Source organism: Drosophila albomicans, chromosome 2L (genome assembly GCF_009650485.2).
Source record: "Drosophila albomicans strain 15112-1751.03 chromosome 2L, ASM965048v2, whole genome shotgun sequence".
In the NCBI taxonomy this organism is placed as follows: Eukaryota; Metazoa; Arthropoda; class Insecta; order Diptera; family Drosophilidae; genus Drosophila; species Drosophila albomicans.
The window spans coordinates 5,177,760-5,205,476 of NC_047628.2; the positions used below are offsets into that span (position 1 = coordinate 5,177,760).

General features: G+C 38.6%; 4 protein-coding genes across 12 annotated transcripts in view; 1 reads left to right on the top strand and 3 right to left on the bottom strand.

Moving 5' to 3' along the window:
- The first annotated feature begins 478 nt into the window (after positions 1 to 478).
- On the top strand, positions 479 to 2,456 carry LOC117566032 (protein anon-37Cs). The gene is made up of 3 exons (XM_034245477.2): positions 479 to 504; positions 592 to 712; positions 770 to 2,456. The coding sequence occupies exon 3, from the start codon at positions 772 to 774 to the stop codon at positions 2,329 to 2,331; it is 1,560 nt and encodes a 519-aa protein (XP_034101368.2). The 5' UTR covers positions 479 to 504; positions 592 to 712; positions 770 to 771; the 3' UTR covers positions 2,332 to 2,456.
- LOC117566034 (aromatic-L-amino-acid decarboxylase) lies at positions 2,387 to 7,201 on the bottom strand. Of its 2 annotated transcripts, none has more exons than XM_034245483.2 (3): positions 7,073 to 7,201; positions 5,581 to 5,666; positions 2,387 to 3,908 (listed from the first exon to the last, which is right to left on the bottom strand). In XM_034245483.2, exons 2-3 carry the CDS (start codon positions 5,658 to 5,660, stop codon positions 2,558 to 2,560), a joined length of 1,431 nt encoding a protein of 476 aa, XP_034101374.1. In that variant the 5' UTR covers positions 5,661 to 5,666; positions 7,073 to 7,201; the 3' UTR covers positions 2,387 to 2,557. The 2 variants fall into 2 exon arrangements, with proteins under 2 accessions (XP_034101374.1, XP_034101373.1); XM_034245482.2 differs by having other exon boundaries at positions 7,047 to 7,201.
- A 1,665-nt stretch (positions 7,202 to 8,866) lies between these two features.
- LOC117565076 (protein l(2)37Cc) lies at positions 8,867 to 10,502 on the bottom strand. Of its 3 annotated transcripts, none has more exons than XM_034244026.2 (4): positions 10,362 to 10,502; positions 9,715 to 10,149; positions 9,200 to 9,647; positions 8,867 to 9,130 (listed from the first exon to the last, which is right to left on the bottom strand). In XM_034244026.2, exons 2-3 carry the CDS (start codon positions 10,144 to 10,146, stop codon positions 9,249 to 9,251), a joined length of 831 nt encoding a protein of 276 aa, XP_034099917.1. In that variant the 5' UTR covers positions 10,147 to 10,149; positions 10,362 to 10,502; the 3' UTR covers positions 8,867 to 9,130; positions 9,200 to 9,248. The 3 variants fall into 3 exon arrangements, with proteins under 3 accessions (XP_034099917.1, XP_034099916.1, XP_034099915.1); XM_034244025.2 differs by having other exon boundaries at positions 8,867 to 9,133; XM_034244024.2 differs by having other exon boundaries at positions 8,867 to 9,647.
- Positions 10,503 to 11,212: 710 nt separating this feature from the next.
- LOC117563667 (uncharacterized) overlaps positions 11,213 to 27,717 on the bottom strand; it is a 46,687-nt gene continuing 30,182 nt past the window's right edge. For 2 of the 6 annotated variants that reach the window (XM_034242088.2, XM_034242085.2), the window contains 6 exons: positions 21,101 to 21,207; positions 19,184 to 19,280; positions 13,658 to 13,795; positions 12,961 to 13,603; positions 12,238 to 12,900; positions 11,213 to 11,724 (listed from right to left, as the gene is read on the bottom strand). In XM_034242088.2, the coding sequence (XP_034097979.1) occupies positions 11,594 to 11,724; positions 12,238 to 12,900; positions 12,961 to 13,603; positions 13,658 to 13,795; positions 19,184 to 19,280; positions 21,101 to 21,207 (1,779 nt within the window). In that variant the 3' untranslated portion in view covers positions 11,213 to 11,593. Of the gene's footprint in view, positions 11,892 to 12,237; positions 12,901 to 12,960; positions 13,604 to 13,657; positions 13,796 to 19,183; positions 19,281 to 21,100; positions 21,208 to 26,500; positions 26,625 to 27,717 lie in introns of those variants that run through there. The other 4 variants (XM_034242089.2, XM_034242090.2, XM_034242087.2 and 1 more) reach the window with 4 other exon arrangements.

Sequence of the window (27,717 nt, forward strand, 5' to 3'; positions counted from 1 at the left end):
TAAATTAGTAATAAATATTTTGTAATTCAAAAAGCAAATGTAGATAAAATTTCTACAAAAAAACCATGAGTATAGTCATTCGTATTTTTAATTTGTGCTAAAAACATATGCAATAACGAATGCAACAGCCGTTACAAAAGTGTGGGCATCTCAAACGGGTCTGTTAAGAGTATTGCAAAAATGTTATGCTCAAAGTGGGCTGTTAACATCTATCAGCTGGTTATTGTTTACGTGAAATTTTTGCAAGTCGAAATAACAATACGCTGACATAGAGCAGATATGGATATTGAGTTAAATTAATTAATAAAGAAGAACAACTTAATTTTAAGCCCATAGTAATTTTTCTTTTTATTTGTAATATTTTAACGTACGAACGTAATGTAATGCCAGATTGAAAATGAGAATATATTTACATATATATACTATAAGAACTAATTTTGTTGTTATTATGTATAAATGCAAATATGTATTGTAATTACCGGTTGTGTGAGCGACTGCAGTTGGGTTCGTTGTAATCAAATTTAAATATATAAAGCCATTGTAAGAGTATTAGCAAAAGTGTATTTTTAAAACAGAGCGTTTCATTTGAAGGTGACGCTTTTATTGTCATCACAACACACAACGACGACAGGAAAAAGTAAAATTCACAGTTCTCTCTCAAAGCAAACAACAATAAGTAATCAAAAACCTGTTAAGAATTTGAAATGCCATGGTAAGTAAATAAATTCCTATTTAATCAAGCCCCTAACTTCCAACCACTCGTCCTTAGTTATGTATAAACTAGCCAATAGGCGTAGCTTATACTATGCAACAGCACTCAAGGCTGAGCTCAGCGGGCTGCAGAGTCATGGCGGCGGAAGGCACCATGACTACAACCATAATCTCGAGACTGCGAAGCAGAATGCCCAGATTGTGGTCATAGGCGCTGGACTGGCGGGTCTCTCAGCAGCACAACATCTGCTGCAACATGGCTTCAATAGGACGCTGGTGCTGGAGGCGACAGAGCGTTATGGGGGGCGTGTCAATTCGCAGCGATTTGGCGACACGTTCTGTGAACTGGGCGCTAAGTGGGTAAACATCGATGGCTCGCACGACTCCATGTACGAGCTGTTACGTAATGCCGAAGGTTTGACAAAGAAACTGAAGCCACCAACACATGCTCGCTATGTGCTTGCCGAAAGCCAGGTTAGTGGTGAGCAGCTAAAGGTGCCGCGGAGAATGGTGGAGCTGATCGATATGCTGTTTCGGGAATTGTGTCGTGGTCTGAAGGTGCGCGATCGGGTCAAGACTGGCGGAGATCTACAGTCGCTAGACAATGTGATGAGCTACTTTCAGTCGGAGAGCGAGCGATTGATTGGCACAATGTTTAAGGAGCCCAGCGAGCAGTTGATGGCTCGTGACATCTTTCAGTCGCTGTTCAAGGACTTTAGTAGCATACTGGGCTGTTGCCTGGAGTATGTAAACATTCAGCATGTCACCACGTGTCCGCTGCAGCAGGAATCGCATCCGATCTATGTGCCTAGTGGATTGGACAACATCGTGGAGCAACTTACTAACGATCTGGATGTGGGTCAGCTGCAGATGGGCAAACCAGTTGGCCAGATACAATGGCGCACTATGTCGGAACCACAGAGTGTGGGCTGCATGGATGGCAGTCTCTATCAAGCGGATCACATCATTTGTACGCTGCCTCTGGGCGTGCTCAAGACTTTTGCGCCCGTGTTGTTTAAGCCCACACTACCGTTGGACAAGCTGCAGGCCATACAAAATCTGGGCTTTGGCAATCCCGTCAAGATCTATCTGTCCTACAAGCGTCCCATCAGCCGATGGCTCAAATCCAATCTGCGGCCCCTTACCAAAGATCTCACTGTCAATCCCAATGGTAATCAAAATGCCATCCGCAGTTGGACGCAACAGGTTGTCGAGGTGTCGCAGTTGCCAAGCAGCCAGCACGTGCTAGAGATACGCGTGGGTGGAGGCTACTACGATGAAATAGAGAAGCTGCCGGATGCCAAGTTGCTCGAGCAAATCACTTCGCTGCTGCGACAGTGTCTTGCCAATCCACGTGTGCCCTATCCCCAGGCTATGCTGCGCTCTACCTGGAATAGCTCGGCCTGCTATCTCGGCGGTCGTCCCTACTTTTCAGTGCACAGCAGTGCGCGGGATGTGCACAAGTTGGCGGCACCACTGGGTCATGTGGCGCCCACGCTGCTGTTTGCTGGCGATGCCACCGCGTTGCAGGGCTTTGGCACCATTGATGGCGCTAGGTCTAGCGGTATACGCGAGGCACAGCGCATCATTGATTACTACAACAAAAAGCTTAGCGTTTAAGTTTTAGCACGCTGTTAACTAGTCCCAAAAAACGAATATAGTTCAAAATTATCAGTTTAAATAGTAATTAAGCACATTTAATACGATTAAATACGATATATACGATTAGCGTGTAACAACAATAACGAATAGTTGGTCCTATTATGGAGTATGGAGTATGAAATTCCCTAAGCATGTCAGCTTCAAATCTTCGGCATCCTCGAGAGGAGCCACACCTTCGAGTCGTCTATTCGGCGGCCTCCATTTCGTCGGCAGCGGCAGCAACTTCCTTCCACGAGTATTCCATGTCCTCGGGCTGTGTGAAGCGCGAGCAGACGGCCATGCGCAAGAAGTATACATCTCGTATCTTGGCCGGCACCATGTGAATCTTTCCACGACCGTTGATGCGCTTGAGCAGCGCCTCGTTGCGCTCATTGCTGCCCTTCAGCCGGAAACATACGAGTCCCATGTTCACCTCAGCGGCCAGCTCGAAACGTTTGTCGGCCACACAGAGATCAGCAAACTGCTGGGCAAAGCCACAGTGGCGACGAATGTGCGCCTGCAGATTCTCGACGCCATACAGACGCAGAACAAACCAGAGCTTGAGGGCACGGAAACGGCGACCCAGCGGAATCTGCCAGTGGCGATAATCGGGAGCGGAGCCCTGCATGTCGTGCTTCAGATAGAGGGGATCTACATTGAAGGCGTTGACGACCCAACTGGGATCCTTCAGCCACATGGCCGAGCAGTCAAAGTTGACCAGCATCCACTTGTGTGGGTTGAAGTTGAACGAGTCTGCTGTCTCGATGCCCTTCATGTGATGACGATACTCGGGGCAGATGAAAGCGGAGCCAGCGTAAGCAGCATCCACATGCACCCAGACATTGTGCTTGTTGGCCACGGGGCCACACTCGTCCAGGCGATCGAATGCACACGAGTTGGTTGTGCCCAGTGTGACCACCGCATAGAAGGGTATCAGGCCATCGGCCAAGTCCTGTTTAATCGCCTGGTCGAGAGCATCGCCACGCAGGCGATTGTGCTCATCAGCAGGCACAGAGCGCAGCTTGACACCGCCCAGCAAACCGGCGCGTTCCACCGAGGAATGTGCCTGGGCGGAGGCATAGCCGACCAACTTGCCAAGGATGGTGTGGTCATCCCATTCGGGGTGCTCCTCCTTAACCTCCTTCAGCTTTTTCGCCTTGGCACCAAGTAGAGCCACCAAAGTGGACTCACTGGCTGTGCCTTGGATGACGCCACCGCCCTTGCCGCCGGAGCAGGCCAGGAACTCGGCAGGCAGTTCCAGCATCTTGCCCAACCAGTCCAGCATGACGACCTCCAGTTCAGTGCAGGCCGGACTGGCGATCCAGGTGAATCCGATGCAGGCAATCGCTCCACTCAGCATGTCAGCCACAATGGCTGGATAGGAGTTGGCCGTGGGGAAGTAGGCATGGAACTTGGGACTGTGCCAGTGTGTCACGCCAGGCATGATAACGCGCTCAATGTCCTTCATCACATCCTGCCAATCCTCGGGCTTTTCTGGGGCAGCTTCGGGTATCAAGGGGGCCAAGTAACCGGGCTTCACCTCGGGCAGCACGCGTCTGAAAGGGACACAAGAAAGATAATAATCACATTTATAATCTCATTAGCAAGCATTGAAAAAGCTGCACAGAGCTCTCTGCAAATTGAATTCCGCCCCTAACTCAGCATCAACAACGTAGCTATCAACGCTTCCTCACAGTTGCAACTTGTTGCTAGTCACTTAAAAATCAATATCTATTGCCAGGAGAACCCTAAACACATACATATGTATAAAGTGGGTACAGCACTTTCACTTAAGAGATTGTAATTCTACTAAATTTATGAGAAGAAGAGTTTGTAGATATGTATATTAATATCAGATAAAATTATATGAGTATTAAACACAGAACAATATCTTTAGTAGACTACCGAAATTTGTAAAATATTTTATCTATTATTCTTGCAATCAATAATTGTGAAAATTGAAATTTACTCCAGATCAACTTTTAATTGTAATAATTTAATTTATTAACAAATATTCTTTGAACAGAAAATACATTTTTAGAGGAAATTTAAATTTTAACAATTATTGATTGCAAGAATAATAGATAAATTATTTTTGGCGCTCATTAAATATACCTAATTTCTCAATGGTTTCAATATAATATAGCATTGCATTATTAAGAAGAACACGAAATTTAGAACCCTTTACGTGGTAAATTTATGCAATTAATTTGAATGGGGGCATATAATCGCTAATTGATTGTATATTTAAAAAATGTACTTTATATTAAATGTGTGGAATGTGTAGAAAAATGACTTGGATACCAAAGGACTGATATCTCGAAGTCGAGCGTTTGCTGTTGTAATTGCAATTCCATTAGCTGCTGATATGTAAAGAGATTGAGATGTGTAGTACCTCAATCTCTTTACATAACAGCAGCTAATGGAATTGCGATTAACAACAGCAAACCATGAAAAAGTACATAGAAAACAAACAAGTCTTATCACTCTCATTTTCAGAAATACTACCTTAATTTTGGAAACTATTGCTGTGCATAAATACATCTTAAATAGATTATTTTTCTAATCATTAAGCTGGTCACTATTGCAGTAAAAATACTTTCATTATTTGGAAGCCAGATAAACAGCTAAATTAACAACGTGACGAAATAAACAAATAAATAAATGCTTTTTTTATGAGTCGAGCGTTTTGATAGACCCAAGGCTAAAACATTAAAACGAAAAAAAAAGGTTCAAGAACAATGCACAACTAAAAGATACTACATAATAATGGAGACCTTGAAATGCCAGAAAAACGTTATTAAAAACCTTATAATTTGTAATTGTTGTAAGTGATTAATAAGCTGCAAAAGTTCAAAGCAGAATGGCAAAATTTTTGTGAAAGCTCAGTTGGGCAAATAACATAGAAGGCCGAATCGGGCAATACCTCAATCATACAATATTACTCTATAGACTTTTCCCATGACTCAGCACGCGTTGATCTCAAAAACGTATTGTGTTGTGAAGCGTGCATTCTGTTAGTTAATATACTTGTATATATAATAGAAAATCAGTCATTCCTTTCGATGCGGAAAGACGGAATGTGTAAAAACTGTGGGTCAATCAGAACGAACTTTCAAATACTATTCGATAAGGTTAAATCAAGTGTTATTGATACCCATATCTGAGTACAGGTCGTAAATTGAATTCAATTAACGTGCTGTGCTGTGTCGTGCCACACGTTCTTACCTGTCGCGTATATTTTCCAGGTAATCGGCTATATAATCGACCATCGATTTGGCAAAATCTCTAAATTCGGGCGCCTCCATGTCGATCTGTGAATGTAAAAGGCGGTGTGTTCAACAATAAATTAGGGGCTATAAACTGTTTGTTTTTAATTTAATTTACACATTATTCTAAAATGTATTGAGAGGAGACAGCCACTCACCGAAACCTTGGGATCCAGTTTATCTGTCACCACAGTATTATTACCCTTACTTGGCAAGGGCATGGTTGGATTAGTGGATGCTTTGCTCTTGTTCAATGAATATGATTATTATTAGTTGTGCTGAATTAGTGAGCGAGGTAAATATGCAGAGAGTATAAAAATTATATTGTGTGTGTATTAGAGATTACATTCAATAGATAAGGCATGTTATTTGCAAATAGTAAACTTGTTGCCACTCAGTTATTTTTTAAACAAGTGCAAGTCATAAATTCTCTACTTTAGGAGGCAAGAATTTAATAGCTTCAGCTCGTTAATTAGTGTTGTAAAATTAGTAAACAAAAATTAACAAATTAGCTAGCATTTTTTATTATTCTTATTTTAAATGCTTTTAAAATAAAAATAAACAATTTTTTTGTATAAACTTGTGTAATTATTCAATTAAGTTTTGGAAAATTCTCATTATTGTATTTTGAAAATGAATTTTAGTTTTCTATTTGGCAACCAGTAATGCATAAAATTAACTTGGTGAATTTAAATGATAAACACAATGTTAATGTAATAAAATATATTATTCTAAAGTTATACTTTCTAAACTTCTAAAGTCTTTAAGGCACTTGATTTATATTTGTTTTGAGAAAAATCGAAGTTATATGCTTTCAAATATAGAGTGTAATTTCTGAAAGCATTTAATTTAGAATTGGATTTTTGCCAAATTTAGCATGCAATTATTTTGTTTCGTTAAAAACATTTTTAGCACATTTGTTGATGTATTTGTTAAAATACTCGTTTGGCGAATTGACCAAACTTGTTGCTATGAGTTTGTTGACTTTGCTTACAGCTACAAGCAGTTGTTGTAAATTTGCTTCGCATGCAGTTACTTTTTGTGCATTAATTAATCGTGTTTTAAAAAAGTTTAAAACCCTACACGATGCCAAACCAGTCGACAAAAGTTGTTTGACATTGACAGAAAAATACAGAAATACAAAAAGAAACGAGAACAAACCAAAAAAAAAAAAAATCGGCAAGTTGATAAGATTAGAGGAGTGTTAAAGCACCGAAAAAAGTTAGTTAGTTAAGCAAGGCTGAATGTGTATTTAAAGCAGAGCTTTAAAGGTCATTCTTCAACATTACTTATACGCCCAGTATGTTAGCTGTGTTGTGTGTTAAATGTTTTTTAAGCACATTAATTGTTTAAATATGCCTAAGAGGCACACGCACATCACATACACACACATACACACAGATCCAAACAGCACAGCACACTCACCGTTTTGTGCACTTAAGTTGACTTGCCTTTAATTATTTGCACTGTTTTTCCGTTCCGTTTCGAGTCGCGATTGCACTACTAGAGCTGTGGTTATTTTTGTATTGTCTTTTAAATAATAAATGTAATGCACAATAGCTGTTCCCGCTCTGGCTATCGTTGGCCAACTGAGTGCTGTTCAGTGTGCGGTCAGGGCTTATAAAGCATCGCTTCGTCGCAACTCCGAGCACCGAGCTCCGAGTTCCGAGAGCGGCCACAGGACCGGTTCAAAACGCCACAGATATACGACTCGGTTTTATTCTGTGCCAATGAATTTGTTATGGATAAATACATATACATATGCGAGTGAATGAATGATTATTATTGAAATTTCTGCTAACAAACATAACATTAAGTTGTTTTAATGTAAGATTGTGGAGCTGCATGTAAATGAGTTAGTTGGTGTTAAATGATCATTCAAAGAGGAGAATCCCCTCAGATTAATGCGTGAGTCACCTGGTGTTGTTGTTGCTGATGTTGCGTGGGACTTTCCCAAAAACTAACCAGAAGAACAGCAACAAGAAATGTGCGAAACAAAATTCAAAATAAAAACAACATTTCAATTTACATTTCTGACGTGAAGGCATTTTTGCAACTGGTTTTCTGAGCAAGTTGAATGGGGACCTGGAGAAGTGTTCGCTAATGTATCTCAAACTGTGGTGCGACATGTATCTAGTAGTTGCACGGGCCGAAGCCCAAAGCACGAGACTCTCATCAATGGTCGATGACGTCAAAAGCTCTGCTCTCGATTATGCTTAACGGGAGATTGTAATGGGAATGGGGTAAGTCACCCAACTGTTGCTGAAAGCGAATGCGTGCCATGCCAACGTCTGCGTCTGGCATCTGAAACGAAGCCACTTTGGCAAATCACTTGACTGAATCAACAGATTTTTGCCGTGCTTACGGCAATGTCGCTCTCATTGTGTTTGCCACACCCGCAGCATCCCCCAAAAATAAAAAGGTTCAACTCCAGCCAACCCCAAGCAACTCCTGTGTATCTGAGTTCTCTACTTCTACTGTTGTATAATGAGGAAGTGGGGAAAGTGAAAAGGTCGTATTTATTCTCATTCCTCTTGGATTGCTTCTGCTTAATGTTGGAAGTGCTTCAATTTGATTTATGGCTGACTTGAGTTGAATAGCTTGGACTTTCATGGCGGCTTCACATGCTTTTGCTCGTCTTTTGGCGTCTTGAAGTGGAGGATTGCATAATCTATCGAGAGTAGATAAAATAAAAGTTGTGAGATACTGATACTAGGAATGATGGCATAGGATTTGAACATCTTTTAGTCTAGTTTTAGAACTATTTATTCTATTTGTTAATAACACTATGTACATATATATGTATATTAAAACTTTTTAAACCTAAGTAAACTGACTTTAATTTTATTAAAAAAAAACGTAAAATATATAGTAAAATAAAATATATTTTGAATTGATGACAAATTTACGAAAGTGGATACTTTGACTCTTTTAAATAAAAACACTTAAAAATATAAGCAACTAGCTATTCGAATATTTCTTCCTTTTATATAGAGTAGAACATTTTGATTATTGGAAAATAATGTTAAAGTTAAGGCGATTAACACATTTTTATAAATTTTTCAGAAGGCACAAATGTATCATGTATCCTCATGTGCCTGCTACTTTATGTATGTAGATTTCTTAGCTCATTGACTTACAGTAAATACCATTAAACTGCATGTAAAGCTTCTCTTTATGTTAATAGTAAAAAAATATGAAAATTGTAATTCACAATTAGCTATTTAGTAAAACACTTGTAAAGATTTTGGTAGTTAGGTTGGTATTCCACAATTTCATATTTAATATGTATTTATTGTATTGGATCAGTTTGTTCACATAACAAATTTTTCACAAGTCTTGCAAGATGTAACACTTAGCGGTCTTCTTCTGTCTGGATTCAGTAGAGAATTTATACGATTGATTTCAGATACGCGATTAGCAGTCCAGTCGACGAACAAAAATGTCGAACAGCAAACGCGTACAGAATCAGAATCGGGCCAAAAAGTGATTCAAATATTGGACCAATGCTGCTGCAGAAGGCAAACGAGTTACAAATTGCATGTTGCATGGATATTATAAAACAAAATCGAAAGTACTTAATAAATGCTACAGGTAGTTACAACTTATTCGACTAAAGCACACACGTTACTGCGCCAGAGTAGAGGGCAGATTGAGCAGCGTGCTTTGTCCACTGGGCAAGTAGGCAACACCACGTGACCTGGATAGCTGGTAAGCGATATCCTCGGCAGCCTCGATACGACGCAGTTCAACCAAACCATCGCCGGCCTCTCCGAAAGATTTAGCCAGCAAATCGGCAGCAGCGGCATCACCCTCAGCGGAAATAATGGAAGCCAACTTCTGTTGCTCGGCCTTTTCGACCACGAAACGGGCCTTTTCGGCCTCCTGCTGTGCAACCTGTTTCATTTCAACAGCCTGTGTGAATTCGCGGCCAAAGGTCAAGTGCGTCAGAGAAATGTCGTCCAAAATGAAGCCGAACTGCTTGGCACGCACAGTCAGTTCCTGAGATACACGTTGCGAGACCATCTGCACGAGATATACATGCATGTATTTAAAGATTTTGTTAATATAAACATATTAATTTTATACTCACCTCACGTTGAGTAATCAGCTCGCCGGCATCGAACTGAGCGACGACAGCTTTGAGCACCTCAGGGGCAATGGAGGGGAGCACACGCTCATCATAATCCTGACCCAGAATGGTGTAAATCTTGGGCAGTTCATCGGGAATCGGGCGATACAAGATACGCAGCGTGATGTTCACGTTCTGCAAATCCTTGCTGCCGGTTATCACAGGCACATTGCGGGGCTGCGAGCGAATGTCGAAGATGATGGGCCGTTGCACCCAGGGAATGAAGAAATGTGTTCCCTCGCCGACCACGCTCTCCTTGATGCCAGTGAATCGATCGAAAATTACCGCCCGGTGGCCACCATCAACATTATATAATGCGGAGTTGACAACACCGCCCAGCAGGGCAACGCCAAGACCCATTTGGCCAATACGATTGAAAAACTGAGCAGCCATTTTCTATTGAAACGAGAAAAGTATTTAGTCTTAATGTTGCTTTTCAACTGTTTGCGTATTTTTTCAAATGAACAATAAGCCGACTGTGTTTTGTATTTCGTCAGATTTATAGGTTAGAACGTCATGTTAACTTGTGGGGACAAAGTCTGAATGGTTTCGGGATAAACTACGCGTAAGACTAAGAAGATAATTTATTTAACCATTTTTTTACTAACTTTATTTGTACTTCAAGACTATTTTTAAATTATTACTTCGTTAAAGTTACTTAATTATTGTTCGTTTTACAAAACCGCACGCAATATATCGACAGCTGATATTCCTCGTTTTTTAGCGGTGGCACTATCGATACACCGAAGTTTTTGCAATCGATTTTTTATAGCAATGTGTGTTTATATAGTGGTCAATTAAAAATGTATTATTAATTAATTATTATCCGATAAATTTCACTTGTGATACACTTGTGATACAAGTTTTGTATTCAAAATATGCGTCAGATGTTACTCCAAGAAAAAATTTTGTGATATAAGGGTTTCATCGCTGAGAAGATATACCAAATCACAGAAAACCCGTAATTGACGTCTGGTTACACTTAATATGGTATATTCGTATTTTTCAAACAGCCGCGAATTGTACCAAATTTAATTATGTTATAAAATCATTAATACCACTGGACACAAACTTTATAAATTTAACTCCGTATTTTTATTTTGAATATTCAAAATAATAGATTTCAAAAATGAAATTCAATATCGCTTAACTGGAAAATATCGATAGCATGACCATGGCGCTCTGAAATATCGAACTTCTTCGATAATTTAAATGAACTACCATAATGTTCATGGCACCAGTGAATGAACAACATCGAAGAAGAAGAGTAACTTTTCATTGCGCGCTACTTGAGAAATTTGAAACAACGTTGATGCCATTTTCTTATCGCATTTATTGATGAAATAAATATGTGTATATTATGAAAACAAAATTTGACTTTTGAATACATCCTCGTTCTCAATTCCATTATAAATCAACATCACCATATTACGAAGTTCAATAAAAATTTTCTAATTGATTTACAATCGATTTTGCGGAACGAGGTCGTTGTATATTTTATTTTAACCTTTTACATAAAGCTGGACATAGTAGCACACTAAAACTACTTGAGAATTGGTTTTACATTAACGCTACATATTTAGTCTAAATACATGTACGTAAATTTATTATAATATTTAGCTGGCATCTTGTGATGAAACCAAGCTTAATAAAGTCGCTGCATTAATTAATGATCTAATAATTTCTAAATATGATACCCTTATGTTCTGTTCTTTATTCAAGTATTATCCGTTGACTATTTTAATTATTTCACTTAAACATTTAGCTACTTATTTGTTAATGGTAATGCATATTTAAGTGTTCTATGACCTCACATATCATTTGCTTAGACTTTTAAACGCTATACGCGCGTTGGCGTTCCAAAAATGGGGACGTTGTTGCGTCTTTGGGCCAAGGGTGAGGCGGGAACCGGAGTTGGCCCGTTGTTGTTGTTGTTCAGCCGACGTTGCTGGCTATCCGAATAGGCACGTTCTATAAGGAGGAATTCATATCTATCAGATATGTGTATACATATATCATTGGTACTACTGATTTGCCATGCTCGGAGTGTGTTTGATCTTGGTATCTTGGGTAAGTTTTGGAGGAATGCTGCATGCAATATTTGATTTATTTCATTTACCACATATTCTCCGTTTCTTCTTCAAATTGTACACATGCAATTGAAATAATAAAAAGTAATCGTTTAAAATTATATACATACAAAATTACTATTATTATTACTATGATGAAAGTTAGGAAAACGTGCAAAGTAATTTACATGATTGTTTAAATTGTGATGAATTTATTTTAATGACATACAAAAACATCTTTAATGTGGTTCGTTTTTGAAGTGGGTAGAATAGATTTCTAATTTAATGTTTGTATGCAATGACTTTTTTTCAAAATAAATAAATATTATATGTTGATCGTAATAATAACATATCCAAAACCAAATGAAATACATTTAAATGATTCTATCATGCGTATTAGAAAACTTTTTATTACCTCGAAACTTCAATCCCTGTGCCTCGTTGATAATGGCCGCCAATGCTGGATGCTGATAACGCTCTCGGAATATGGCCGATCCATTCATGGCGGATCCACCGTTACCATTTAAAGTGCCGTTGCCATTGCCATTGCCGAGATGCATCATTTTATGCTGTGGCGTATGCTGTGGTGTCAGTGAAATTGGAGACGAGCCATTGCCATTCTTATAGTAGCGATTCTGGTTGGGATCATAGACGGAGGAGTTCTGTTGTTGCTGTGGCTGCTGCTGCTGCTGTTCGTTGTTGTGATTGAGGCGATTGGCCAGCTTGATGGAGGTACAACGATCCTCCTCGTTGTTGCGCATCTTCAGAATGCGCTGATCCTGCACAGAGTAGCGTGATCCGTGCAATGAGTTCAACTGATTCAAATTGGTCACCTGAGGGCTCAGCTTCTTGGCACGGAAGCTGCCGCCTGGTGAGTTGTTCAGCAACGTGCCACGCGATGAGCTGCCGTTGGTCTCTGTGCTATCCCTGCTGGCAGCCTCACGATAGCTCGATGGGCGGTGCGTCGAGGGGGGCGTGTCCAGTCCGCTGTCGTGGGCAGAGCAGTCCAACTCCGTTTTGTTAGCCAGGCCAGCGTTGCTGCCACCGTTCGAGTTGTGAGTGGGCAGCATGGGTTGCACTGCAAATAGATCACGAAGTTAAGTATCTCGAATGTTGGAAAATAGTATGAGGAACTCACCTGAATGGCGCATATCGGTTGGCGCACGCGGTTTGCGATACAGCCAATCCCTGTCCAGCTCGTTGCCATTGTCTGGCGTGGCACTGATGCCCCGGAATAGTCGTGGCCTGCGTAGTTGAACCTCTGCCTCTTCGGCAGTCTCCTCATCCACCACTTGATTGGAGCCAAAGCTGCTGTTGATGAAGATACGACGAGGAGAGCCATAGAGACCGCCGCCAGCCTGGGTGAAACTATTTTGGGCGGAGGCATATCCATTCGAATAGCGGCTGAGATTCGCGTTGCTGTGGTGCGGTATCTTTTGTGGTGTCGAGTGATTCGTTGAGATGCCGCTCAGATGATGATTGTGATTCTCATTATTAAGTGCACTCAAATCGGGCACCGAATCGCTGAACAGGAATGGATTGGCACCCGCATAACCATTCAAGCTGCCAGCTCCAATTTTGTGACGAGCCAAGCCACCGCCACCGCTGGCTCCACTCGTCATCAGCCAATCATCAAGGGCGCTGGAGTAGGTGCTGCCTAGACCAAAGTGTTGGAACTGTAGCGAAGCATGCGAAACGGGCGCCGCCAGAGAAGCCCTGGATCTGGGACCCTGGGCAATCTTCAGGGCGCGACGTCGCTCCTTGGAAGTCAGCGCGCATTCCTGTTAGTAAACATACATTAGATACTTCTTGATATTTAGAGATCGAATACTTGCCTCCAGCAACTCGAACCAATCCTCGAGGCCATCATCACAGCGCAAGAGCACTCGACCCTCGCGTCCCAGCAGCAGCCCAATGGCGCTGTACGAGCGTCGATTAAGCCATTCCACCTTCTCCACGTCCACCAGTTTGACCTGAAATGGGTGAACAAAACACAATGAGCCAACAGTCTGTAACAATGTCCAACAACATTGTTGCAAACAATACAAGTCAAAGGTTAGGCAATGATCGCTGGTCTCTCTCTCTCTCTCTCTCTCACTCTCACACTCTGGGTCAGTCAGCAGGGGTCTGGGAACTGACATCGATTGCAGTTCAGCTTTATCTTTATTCAGCAAACAAAGTTTACTCTGAACTTGAGATGGGTTAAAGTTTTGGTTTGAATTCACAAGCTCTTGAAACTGCTTACACTTATATGCACGTTACTATAAAATCTATATAGTCTATATGGTATTTATCATGTTGGGTTGAAATCCGGTCGAAAGCCTAGCATAACTAAAAACATCCACATTACTAAATAAATGAATATAGAGCTACGCAATGCATATATTTACATAAATATACTATATACTTTGAAAATCTTAAATTGTTTGTTTCTAATTAAATTCTTTGAAAAAATTTAATATATATTGTCAATGATAAATAAACTTTCGAATATATTGTCTAATGAACAACGTTCCATGAAGTCTTCTTCTACCATAAACTAAATGGATGGTACTGAAAAGAGTATAAGTATAAAATCTTGAGATCAAAATCCAAATGCAGTACATAATAATAGAAATGAATATTGCAAATTTAGTTAAATTAAACAAGTAAGCATTCTCTATTTCGAACTTTTGAAGTTAAAAATTTTTCATTGATTTAAAAAATACTTTACAAAAATTGTTGCGATTTAAATATTCGCTTAAAAATAAAATGGCGAATGACATCAATTTGCTACTGGAGAATACTATTAGTTGTTCCATTACGACTGCATCGCATTTGCCGTAACCAAAACTATTGCACTTAATTTTAATAGCGGAGGGCATAAAATAAATTGCTACTCAATTATTTTTAGCACGTCTTTATGCTAAACTTTTGGCCAACAATACAACAATTAAGCCTCGTCTGCTCTGTCTTACAAGTTACTTTTCTTTAAATACTATTTATTTTTGCTTTTCTCTTTACGTTTTCTTGCTGCATTTTCCAACTCGGTTAAAAGTCATTAGGCCAGGCTGATAGTTTTTCCCTTGGCCAAGTGCGAAACTTTTTACCATGTAGAACTTTTATTGAACTCATTTCTCTGGTATACTCTTGTCGTTGTTGTTGTAGCTGTGTTGGTCTAGGCAAGTTTATGGGCTCTGTTGGCTTGTTCTCTGGCTACTTTATGACTTGAACTTAAAGTTGATACAGATTCTGCGCTCCAACTAAAAACTATACGAGGCCATTAGGCAAATATGTCAGCAGCGTGTGGCAATTAGCCAAGTTATGCGATATAAAACGCTGGCCACCGCTCGAGTTTTGCTCAAGAATTCTCTCTCGCTCTCTCTCTCTCTCTCTCTATCTGACTCGCTGTCTCTCCACTGCTTCTATTTTTATGGCCCACCATAATTAAGTTGTTTTAAGCGCCGAGAGGGGAGGAGAAGTGGGTGGCATGGCATACATAGATCGTTTTTATGATAAATTGCGCGATTTATGTTTACAAAAAGCAAAAGGCATTAGCAAGAGATCTGAGAATCATTGGACATGTGATTGCTCATCATCAAGACCCGAAAGACCCTGTCGTAAAGGCATTCGAATGGACCTCCATAAAATGATCTAAGGCACTATAATATTGGCTGGAATGTGTGGGCCAAAGAACATGCAGAAGCATCATTTGGTAATTTGTGGCGTCAGTCTATATATAAAAGTATTGTAAACTAATATTCCACTTTTATATATAGAAATATTATTTAGGATCAGCCCAAGATGTTTTTCTAGCTGAATTCATCAGAAGAATTAGTTTTTATTATATATTTCAATATTCTTCTTTTATATATTATTTAAGATCACATCTTGTTTTCTATCTACATTTATTGGAAAAACTAATTATGATTATAAAATCAAATTCACTTTCATATCATAGCTCTGGAAATGGGATTAAAATTTATGCCAAGCCTGCTCTGCTGACCTCATGAAAGTCACAAATAACTGGTAATCCAAATTATGGCTAATACCAATTTTCCCAATTTCCGCCTTCGAATTTTATAATTTAGCCTAACCCGAAAGCTTTCAAAAATATGAATTTCAAGGCTGGCATTGATTAGCAGTGATTGGTATTGTTTATATTGTTGTAGTCTCATATTTTGTCATATTTAATAGCATTGCCCGTCAAAACTAGCCCAGTAAGCGAGCAAATCATTTGTTCATTTGTTTTGGCCCATGTTGTACATATCTATAGATTTCATATGTGGGCTTTGCTCTATGATGTGGTATAAAGCCCAAGTATTTGTGACTTTATCATAGTGATACATTGATTTCTGACACCTTTTGATTGATTTGTAAGGTTGTTCCAGTTGCCTCATTATTATTATTATTATTATTACATTGGACCGCGCATTTTGTCATCTTTTAATTATGCAAATGCATTTTTAATACAATTAATGCCTGCAGCTCAATTAATGTCCTCTCATTATGGAGATAAACTAAAATTGCAACTTTATTTCTCTCCGGGCCATAGGCAAATGTCTCGGATAAAAAATCAATATTGGATTCAATCACTGTCAAAGTGCAAAAACTGCAACTTTGAGGCAACTTTTACGCCCCGCAGGCTGTCTATTGCTCCACTCTATGGCTATCCCCTCTCCCCCCTCCATGTTTAACTTCCCTCATCATTATTGCTGTCACATCACCTGTAATTATTAAGCATCGCTACGTTTCACGCGCGATTGATTTCCCTCGTGGATTCAAGTGCAGACAGTGGCAAAAAAAGTTTCATCGCGTTGAATCGAGTCGGAATCATTTGGCAAAAGGTAGAAACACAAAATTGAAATTTCGATCACTTTGAAATTTATGCAAAAATCAAATTAAATAATTAGACTGTAAATAAAGCTGCCTCTCCATGGCACACCTAATTGATTAACTTGATTACATTGACTAGGTGATATTGATTCGTTCTAGTATCGTTGACTGTCAATTAAACAATATATGCGAACATACGTACTATATATAATAATAGATGTTTAGACTTGAAATTAGTCTGCTTTAAGTAGTAGGTTAACACAATTTCTCACAATTCGTTTATTATTAGTACTCTTGTAATAAAAGAAACATAATGATTGTGTAAATAAAATAAAAAACCTTCTAATGGCTTCTCATGCTTCTTAAATCTCATTATAGAATCAAAGCAAGAGTATTGAATGTGTATCTGTATCTAAGTAGCTTCACAGCCACACAGAGGCCTCTAATGAGGCTCAATGACTTGACGCTGGCCATGGCTCATTTGGCTGGTTCATGTCTCCGCTAATAAGTGTAGGTGTCTAAGCTCAGATGATGTCCATTTATGGGAACATTTTTTGATGTTTTTTGGATAACTTTTGAAGGTCTTTGCGGTATAACTGACAAAGCTACACACTTAGAGTTTAAGCAAACATTTAATTAATGGGCTTTGTCAAACAGATACATTAATAAAATCAATGCAAGGCATTGATATGAAATGAAAATTGATTTCCTACTATTATATAAATAATATAATATACATATGTGCTCAGCATGACGCTTCTGGTGATTGCACATTAAGAAAAGTTATTTAATTGCGCATACAATTAAAGTTTCCATTTATCTCTTGTAGTATTTTTGGGTATCACTTTTTTTAGTGAGGTGTTTATGTTGGAAAATAAACGGAATAAACCAAATGCTCGCTGCTGCTCTTAAAATTTATTTAAATTTTAAATTGAACTGTAAACAATGAAGATTGCTGACTATTTATTGAGCTTACTTTTTTTGTGTTTTGGAAAAAATGTGAAAAAAGGCGAGAAAGAAAATTAAATGAAAATTAAACGCTTTGTATAAGTAACTAAAATAAAAGCAATTTTTCCATGATCTCTTTACTGAGGATGTTTTTGTTGTTGCTTTAGCTGTGTGCATGTTAAGTGGCATTTGTGATGTTGTTGCAGTTTTATGTGCATTTTCCTTATTTGTTTAAACAACAAAAGCAATAGCAACAGCAACGACATCAGCAATGGTAACAAACGAACAATTTCATTGCAATCGTACTTTTTTTGCTATTGTTGCTTTCCTGTTTTGTGAGTGCTTTTTTTCCTCTGCTGCCTTTTAGCCTGGTATTTGCTTTGTTTTAATGGCAAAGTTGTGCGACATTGCGGAGAACGAAAGAAATGGGGGAAGTGGCTGTTGGGCTAGTGGGCCAGGCTCATATGGGACGAACCGATAGTTAGGCAAATTAACATGCAGTAGCTGCAAGTTTTGGCCAATTAGTTGAGTTTACCCCCAAAAAGTTAGCGTGGCGTGGTAATGAAGTTTGCCACAAAGCTAGCAGGAAGTCGGGGAATTTTAATGAGAGATGTTATGCCCAACAAGTGTAACAGAGTCTCTAGGAATTTGCCACAACCTAATGCTTGAATTTCTCGATATGTTTCGCGCACTTTGTAATCGCATCAATAAGTATTTTTCTGCTTTTTGTTTATCCCCTATAATAAAACGATCGCTATCAGGAGACCTCAACACCGCAAAACGTGACTTTATGTGCTCGACACTGTGGGGACTCAATTTATAAGCGTTTTCAAGGTGTGTCCTACGGCTATCTCATAAAAACGCCCCGCCCCTGCACTTCCCCTTTACGATGCAGTCATAATGCTCATGAGTATGACAAAGTCATACCCGTAGTTGTCATAATACTTGGCATAAATCTCGTTCTGGTAATAGAATTTTACAATGCGTAGTAAATAAGCGTGAGATGTGTGTCTGTATCTCAATTTGTATCTGTTGTGTGTTGGGCGAGGTTTAAACCTGGTCAATTTGTTTGGCTTGACTGTTGAGACAACTCTAGGTAATTGGGAGACGTGCTGTTGATTCACAGATGCAGATAAAAGTGATGACATATTTAAATATGGGATTGAAATATCTCTTGATACTTATGTTTTGTTTTAGACATTTTCTGTTGCTCTTTATTGAGACATAATAGTATTTAGAAAATCAATATTGGAACGGGCTTGGCAACGCCAAGCGAATGTCCTATCGTTTACAGTAACGAGGGTCCTATCGATTAAAGAAGGCACGAGCATCGATCGCGAGGAGAAGCATTATGGCACATTGCGACGATGAGAAGAAGAAGCAAGGTGTGCTTGCTACAACTGCGACGATTTTTCAAATATTATAATCATTCACATGGTAAACTAAACTAGTGCGAACGGGAAAATTAGTGCTAAGTATTATATAAAGCCTTTCATGTGGTTTAATCAAACTCACTGCAATAAAAATCTAAATTTCTCAATCGAGACAATCAGCGATTTCATCTTATTTTGCTGTTAACTCCGCAATCTTCAACTTACCTTAAATATGAATTGACCCATATCCGAGGCACGTTCATTGGCGGATCCCGAGGCACGTTTAAAGCAATGCAAGTAGTCGCGGGTGAGCACAAAGTATCTGCAATGAAAGAGTAGCATGAAAATGCCAATATTAAAATACGAAAATAATTGGCAATGCGTTAAGGCGAAGCCAGCGGTCTAAAGGTCAATTGGCCCGAGATTCACTCATGATTATTATTATACAATTATTATTTGAAACCAAAAAAAAAAGAAACTTGAAAATGCCACTGCAACAATTGGCCAAAATACACGCCACAACACAATAGACCACCCGCAGCATTTGAAAATATTATTAATAAATAATAAATCATGCGGCAAAATGAAAAAAGTCAATACCAAGCACTTGAGATACTTCAAACTTGGACTCAAAGCTGCTTTACATTTTATGGCTTTCAAAAGACGATGATAATAATATTTTATCGGCTCGACTCGGTTGCAGCAATGAAAAACATTTTATTAATATGCGAAATTCGCCTTTGATTTGTGAATAAAACATAAATTTTGTTTTGTCGAAACTTAATAATGCATGGCGCAAGATATTTGAGTTTTGCTTAACGAAAACTTTATCCATCGATTTATTTATGTTATGGGCAAAAATTGAAGGCGAAAGCACTTAGAAATGTTTTCCCACTTTTCAAACAATTTACAAATCTTTTAAATAAGCCTGTTTCCCTTAGGTAACAAAGAAGGCCCAAATTGCTCACTTCCTAATCCAACAGTTGGCAATCGCCAGTTGGCTGAGCTTAGGTTCTTGGCTCACAGCTGCCTATTAACGTGGCCAAAAGGAGAGATGAGAAACGTATATTTTTTGTTGGCTGTTAAGCAAACTGGCAAATGTTTAAAGCTGAGTTTGGGTAATTGCTTAACCATTGCCTGGACCATGGCTAATAATAGTTTTACTGTGATTACTTAAGCCCGCTAAGCATGTTGAGCATTCTGTCCGGAGGGAGAAGAAATTAAGCAAGAAATTAATGACTGGATCTCATGGGGTAGAAGAACCTGAGAAAGAAAATACTACCAAAGAAATGCAAATAGAAAGGCAGCTACTAGTTATTGTGGCTGAGTGTGGCGCAAATTATTATACAATTGTTTACAAACAAAAATTAAATTTACAAAAAAAAATATGTATCTCTTTTTTACAACATATAAATTTGCTTTAAGCTAATTTGTTCTATTACTTTTATAAATATTTGCCCAAACATATTTTAGTCACTCAGTTAAATGCACATTTTATCCAATCGAAGAATCAAATATTCCCAATTGATAGCTGCGCTTAGTGGCCATTAACTGTCAATTAAAAATGTGCCGATAAACGTAATTACCAGCTCAGCGATGGATAGAGAAATGAGAGTGGGACGCTCTGTTGCAGCGTAATTAAATTTCAATTAAATGTTCAGAAAACAAAAACAATAACAAAAGCACAGCCATCTGTGCAATCAACGGACTTTAGTCTCAGCCACCCAGCCAGACAGTCAGCCAGCCAATCACCCACCCACTCATTCACAGTGCTGGCAAAAAGCATTCACATTTCGTATTCACATTGTGCATTATCTGCAGTTCGAGTACGAACGTCAGCCACTGTCAATTATGCGCTTTTTTGCAATTAACAACCCCTCTCGGTAAATAAATTTGCATAAATTTGCCGGTCAACTTGAAAGAGGGTTGTTACATTTCACAGGTTTTCGCCAGGTGAAGCATACTCAAAATTGAATCAATTTTATGCACGCATACACTGAAAGAAATGATGCAACGATAAAGTGTAAAATATAAATGGGAAATTTTTAAAATTTTGAAAGCATTGTTAATTTGGAAATTTCCTTACTACATTCTTGTGAATCATTCTTAAGATTGTAAATGAATAATTGCTTGTGTGCTTACCTCTCCTTCCAACGTGAGAAGAGACGATCCCGCTGCTGCCAGAGAAGTCCACGCTTAATGGGACCCGTCATGGAGGCCACAGGAATGCGACCCGCCAGCAGAGATTGCTGTGAATGATAAGAGCAGAGTGCATAAAAGGTGATTAGAATCCGTGTAAGTTACACCGGAGTGTGAGTTTTTATTTTTTAGCTGAATTTGCACATTTGGAGAACAAATTACAAAGTGTGCTAAAAATTGCTTTGCGATGTCTCAGCTGTTTTTGGCCGCCACTCACAGTGGCTGTCATAACTCTTGTGCCTTTTGCACTTTATGGTACTTTAAATAATTTAACCAACAACAGTTCCAGTGTCTGGCTCCCATGAGCTATGATTAATGTTGCCTTAACAAGCCGCCACTTGCGCCTCTTTTCCCCCTTCCGTTCCCTTTGGTCACACGCACCACACTCATACTCAACCCCCTCTGCAGGCATCCCCATCGTTCATCCTCCAACCCCATTTAAGTTCCGCCTGCTGCAACATAAATTCCATTTTTGGTATGTTTGGTATGTTTTTTGTGCGGTTTCGTTGTTGGCTGGCATATTTATTACCAACAGGGTTGTGTATAATAATTTATATTAACAAATGCTTCGCAGCGAGTTAAATAATACTTACGAGGGCGTATACTTGATATAACTGTGCAATTACAACTGGTTAATCTTTTGCGGCTTACGCTTGATTTAACAATAAAAACAGTTTGAATGATTTATACAAATCCAATGAACTTGTTTTAAATAATTATTAGCTGACTGCGAAATTTAAGGTTTAATTCATAGTTTTGACCTTTCTTTCATATTCATTAGTACAAATGAAGTTTCCCAATCTTAGCTACCTGCTGTTATCAGAATTTGAAACAAACCCAACTTTAGTGCAAATGGTTTGGGTTCTCGAAAATGGGAAGAGACCACGGCAAACAAATCACCAGCTTTGTGTCTCGTAGCAAAACAAATGTCGAACATTAGGCAGTTCATTATAAAGCTATAAAAATAGCTCTCTGGCGGCAAGTTACGGCTACCTCTATGGCCCGAAGCGGACAGACTTAATGATATGCTTATGGCCAAAGCAAACTAACCAAATCAATCAATGCTGGCAATACGGCAAAGCGGCAATGCGGGACGCTAACGGGCCTTTCGACTTGACAAAAGCGTGAATCGGAATACAATAATAATGAATTATTGTTGGAGCAGTATCCATTGGGTTCTAAATGTCCACGTCGGCACATTACAGACTTTGAATCAATCCGTTTTGATTTTTACTAGATACATTTTTGGCTATTGCATCTGTGTGGAATCTAAAATCGCAAATCTGAGAAATGATATCATCAGCAGGAAAGTAAAGCGTTCGCTTAATTCGAAATACTTTTTCAAGCGATAAATCTTTGACGCGCTGTATTATATTTTGACCAAACGAAAATGAAGATACTTTTTTGCTCGAGCTTCGTCTTCTTACGTCTTTGGCCTTTATCGCAGCCACACAATCTAAGTAGAAGTTCTTGCCAGTTTGCTTTTGGTAAATAAGGTTCTGGCCAAATTAACGGTAGTCACGTTTAAGAGCCCAGACACAGACAACAACAACAACATCACAATGAAGAAGAAGGAAAAGCAGAACAGAATGAGGAAGAAGAAGAACAAGAGGCATGCCTTGGATAACTTCAAATTCAATATGGCAACTAAAGGGGGAAATAGCGTACGAAATTGTGCGGGTAATTTTGCTTCGAAGAGAGGAGATAGAGAGGAACCAGTCCAAACTTAATTTAGCACATTAAAAACTATTGTTCAGTTACGAGCTGACTGAGACTGAGGATGAGTGGACTTTGCTTTTGGGCTAGGAACGTGCAGCACCCATTGAATTTAATGAGCAAATGACTTTCTGCCGGGTTCCTTAAATTGGAACCGTTTTGTGGGCGGAATATTAAGTTCTTAACTTGATTAAAATGTATGTCAGTTTATAGACGCTCGTATACAAGCTGCTTAAGATACTAAACTTTATTTTATCGCCAATCTGTTTTGCATGGGAATGATTATTTTGTTTAATGATTAATATTATCGATATTATTAGAAAACCTTTCAATAATGAAACGGGCTTTTCAACATTTATATCCGCTGTCCATATCTCAGCGATGTAGACATGTCCGTCTGTCTGTCCGTCCGTATTAATACTTAGATCTCAGAGCCTATACTAGATAAGAAAAGTTATTTATTTACTTTTGTATGGAAAAAACGCCAACTTACTATGGGTCTTAGTTGCTTTGGCTGACAATCTGGTATATTTTGCACTCTATTGTACTAAAATTTGTAATATATCAATATACCAAATATAGCTGTTTTGGTATTTCCTAACTATATTTTATTTATTTATTTTAAAAATAATACCGCACTGTTTTGATTTGATTAAAAATAGGTAGCGGGTATCTCACAGTCAAGCCCACTCGACTGTAGCTTTTGATTAATTTTGGATATAATACAAATCTAGTTTAAAACCACTCTTTAGGCAAGTAGACTTTTTTTTATATATATTTTTCTCAGTGTATTTTATTCGAAAATTCTTTAGGATTGACCTCTTTCCTCTCATTATCACCTTCATCAGCTAAATACCAAAACAATAATAGAAAAATCCTAACAAAATTATGACAACATTTACTAATACGACAAGCACAAAAAAACGTCTCATACAAATAAATTTTCTTAAAAAAAATGTGAAAAAATAAATTAAAAAAAAAAGAAAACAAATTAAATTTTCGTCACGTTCTGCGCATGTAAATTATGGCCAAGCTAAAGCCAAAACATATCAAATGTTGTTGCTGTTCTGCTTGTTGTTGTAGTCTGTTATTTTGGTTGTTTTTGTGCCCCATGTGGAGCGACTGGGAACGGAAATAAAGCGTATAATTGTTCAACACGCATCTGTGGGCCTACAAACATTGGAAACCTTCCACGAACTTTGTTTTCATGACTTTGCTTGGAGTTATTTTTATGCCCAAAAGTGTGCCAAAATAAAGCTGTAGTCGATAAACTGCAAACTCTTGTCTTTAGATATCTAATACGATAATGTCATGAATCAATCAAGCTGCACAGTCAACTATCAGTCCGCTGAATGTAAATCGAAAGCTAAACCGATTGAAGATAATCACCGATGATGACACAATTGCTCAATAATACTCGTTGGATCTGCGACTGGAAAATCAAAGCCAACATAACATTCACAATTTATGGGGTCCGAGAAAAAGAGGAGCGTCAGCATCTGGCATCGTTCTGTGTTGGCGTCTGATTGCTGTAGGTGTGCGAGTGAATTTGTGTTTGAAAGTGACTGAAGATGAAATGCGAGGGTCGAACGCAAAATAATCAACCTTGGCTATTAATTGGTTTATGTTATAAATGTGAGTAAGAAAGCCTATATTTTGTAAAAGTACTTGCACATATTAAAGTAGTTTTGTTTTAGGTAATTCAATTCGTTAACCGAATATACCCTCTTAAAAATATGGTCTCCCTGTGTATCGCTTCTCTTGAAAAGAAACTACTCTCTTGAGTTCAGATTTTGCCTGTGGGTAGCTTAGAACCAGATGTTAGATATTGAAATCACGACTCTAGTCAAGAGCTTAAACCTTTTTGCAGCTTCAACTACCAGCTTCCATTGCCAATTCGAGTCTCATTCAGCACGCAGTCAGTTTTTTTTGTATGCCAATCCAATTAAAAACCACTAAAAATGCGCCATAAAAGGCAGAGGCCGGCCTGGTCAGACCAGACCCGGTAATTATGTAAGCAGCGCAGACTGCGAATGCAATAATAATGATAAAAACAAAAAATAATACCAGCAAAAAATGCCAGACATATTTACGTGCCAGTTTTGGCGACATCTTGAATTCATCATTGAGCAAAAAGCGCGCTCGTAAAACATCAACTTGTCTGTACTGCACACGAAGAGCTTGAGCTTCCTGCACTCGTTGGGGTTTCCCAACAGTAAGAAAACTGACATCAAATGCACTGAAAATGGGGGCATTGCAGAAGTTATATAATTTTGAATTCAACTCTTTTTTTTAGGCGCGGGAATATAATAAGCTACCCTGTGAATTGTGAATCGGGCTAAAAACTGTGAACAACATCGTACTAAAAGTTTCAGGCAAGACATTTGCTTATCAGCTTATCGTGGCGCATTATTTGCTCTTTAATAAAATAACAATTATGTATCTAACATACATGATTGTTTATGACACGCCCAGCTGTTAATTAAAAATAAACTCATTTAAATGTTCTTTGCTCATGCTGATATGATAAGAGCAATGTATTTTTAAATATCAGTTAAATAGTAGCTAAATGATAATATTCAGTTAAAGTTATCTTTCTTATCTGCCTTGTGTTGTGCAAGAAGATAAGAAAATTTACAATTTCAGATATGAGTTGGTCGACTTATAAAAGTTAATGCACAAGGTTAATCTACCATCAATTTGCGTATAATAAGTGAGTTATTTTTTACGAAGCTTCCTTTGAAGTTATGACGAAAGTTTTGCACAGAACTTTCAGCATTTACTAGCACCGCTAATCTTTTATTTTCATTAACAGGTAAAAAGTTGACAACTCTTTTGTTGCATTTGAACAGTAGCTATAATTTCTCTAAAGACCCTAAAGTCAATGACTTTTGCAGAATATCAAACGATTAAAAAACTTTTAATTTTACAATTTAATTAGTCACACATCTACACACACAAACTACTTTAGCAAATGTTGGAAATCAGCGAAAAGAACACAGCGAAAGGGGGGAAAATCAACTGAGCTGTGTGAAAATTGCGCGACCGCCGAGGGACGCCAACAAAGTGGGGGAAATGGCAAACTCAAAGGTAGTGTAGGAGTCGCATTTTATAATTTTTTATTATATTTTCTTATGTTGTTTTTCTCTACTTTTTTTTTCCATGTTGCCACTTGAAAGCACACAAAGTATTTATGACTGCTTGTTGGATGGATGACTGCCTGGTTGGGTGTTTAAATCGTTGGATGGCTGGATGGTTGAATCGTTGGATGGTGGAGAGACTGACTGACTGACTGACTGGATGGGTTGTCGTGGTCGTTGTCGTTGTCGACATCAAAAGGCAAACACAACGGCAAGTACTCGTGTGTACTCGTATAGTATAAATAAAAATTAAAAAACATTTTATGATTTCGCTATGGAAAAGTCAAGTCACAAGTAAAATCTGTTGGAATAAAATTGAATTTCCCAACAAAGCCAATGTTGAAACAATGTGTGAAGTTGGCAAACTGATGCCAAATTGTTCAATATTTGCTCAACGGTAATTGAAAATCAACTAAAAGCCCGCCCGGCTGAATGATTGAATGACTGACTGACTGCCTGATTGAAGATACACGTATGGTAAACTCACCCAGTAAAAGTCCGTTGATAAGATCATGACACGCCCGCCTATAAAAGATGGTCTGTTTACTATGCTATAAATACCGATTTATAGGCGATGCATATAGGCATTAAATGCGTTCGTCTTGCTGGCGACAATCTCTGGGCTTTTCTTTTGTTCGTTCTTTGTTTTTTAGAAATTTCTTAGCACACACACATCACTAATGATTCTTTTGCGCTGCTAAACAAACATTTAGCTATACGAAGAAACCAAAAGGCAAAAAAAAAAGATACGTGCTTTACGCGACGAGAGACAACAACGACGACAACGACGACGGCGACGGCGATGAAGTTTAGCACCGACAACGAGCAACTTCCATTGACGACTATTCAAAAATTCTGAGCGAAAAATATATTTTTCATGCTGCTGCTGCCGTTGCTGATGTTGTTGCTGTTGTTGCTGTTGCTGATGTCGGTGGCAGTGGCAGACCGCCTAAACATTTTTCACATATGGCAAAAACAAGCCCAGTCCATTGTGTATCGTTCTACACAAGAGCACGCAAAGTATCTGCGCGGCAAAGTATCTGTATCTGTATCTGTGTCTGTATATGTATCTGTAGCCAGAGCTGTTGCTGTTGCTGTACAGTGTAGCTGTTGCCGTTGTCGTCTGCCGTGACGTGACACACATGTGGGCAATTCTATGCAGGCAATGCCAGTTGTTGTTATTCCTCTTAATGCTCTTGTTGCTGTTGCTGTCGCTGTCGCTGTTGCTTCTGTTGTTGTTCTTGTTTTTACTGTGTTTAGCCAAACATGTGCCTACGGTTTTTATTTATATTTTTTTTGTTTTTTTTTTTTTTTTGTCGACTGGCTTTTATGGTTTATGTGTTAATAAGGCGACCTTCAAAGCGCTCTGAGATTTTTCTTAGCTTTTTTGGCAAGCAGACCAACAACGAAAAGAGAAACCTAAAAACCTAAAACTTTAGTTGTTTTACACAGACTTTGACTATATGCTTAAGCTGTTGCTAATGTTATGTATTGTTTCGTAACACTCTCAACAGTGGGCGTGGCAGTCGACAGACGTGATGTCTGTCAGGCTTTTGCTGAATATGATTCTCATTAATCGCACTTAACTGAATCTTTTCATACGCAATCCAACCACTTAACTTAAGCTAAAGTAAGTTTTTTTATTAGTTATGCTTGATAGTTTTGCGGAATGAAGACTTGTTCTATTAGAACTAACAAAGAGCA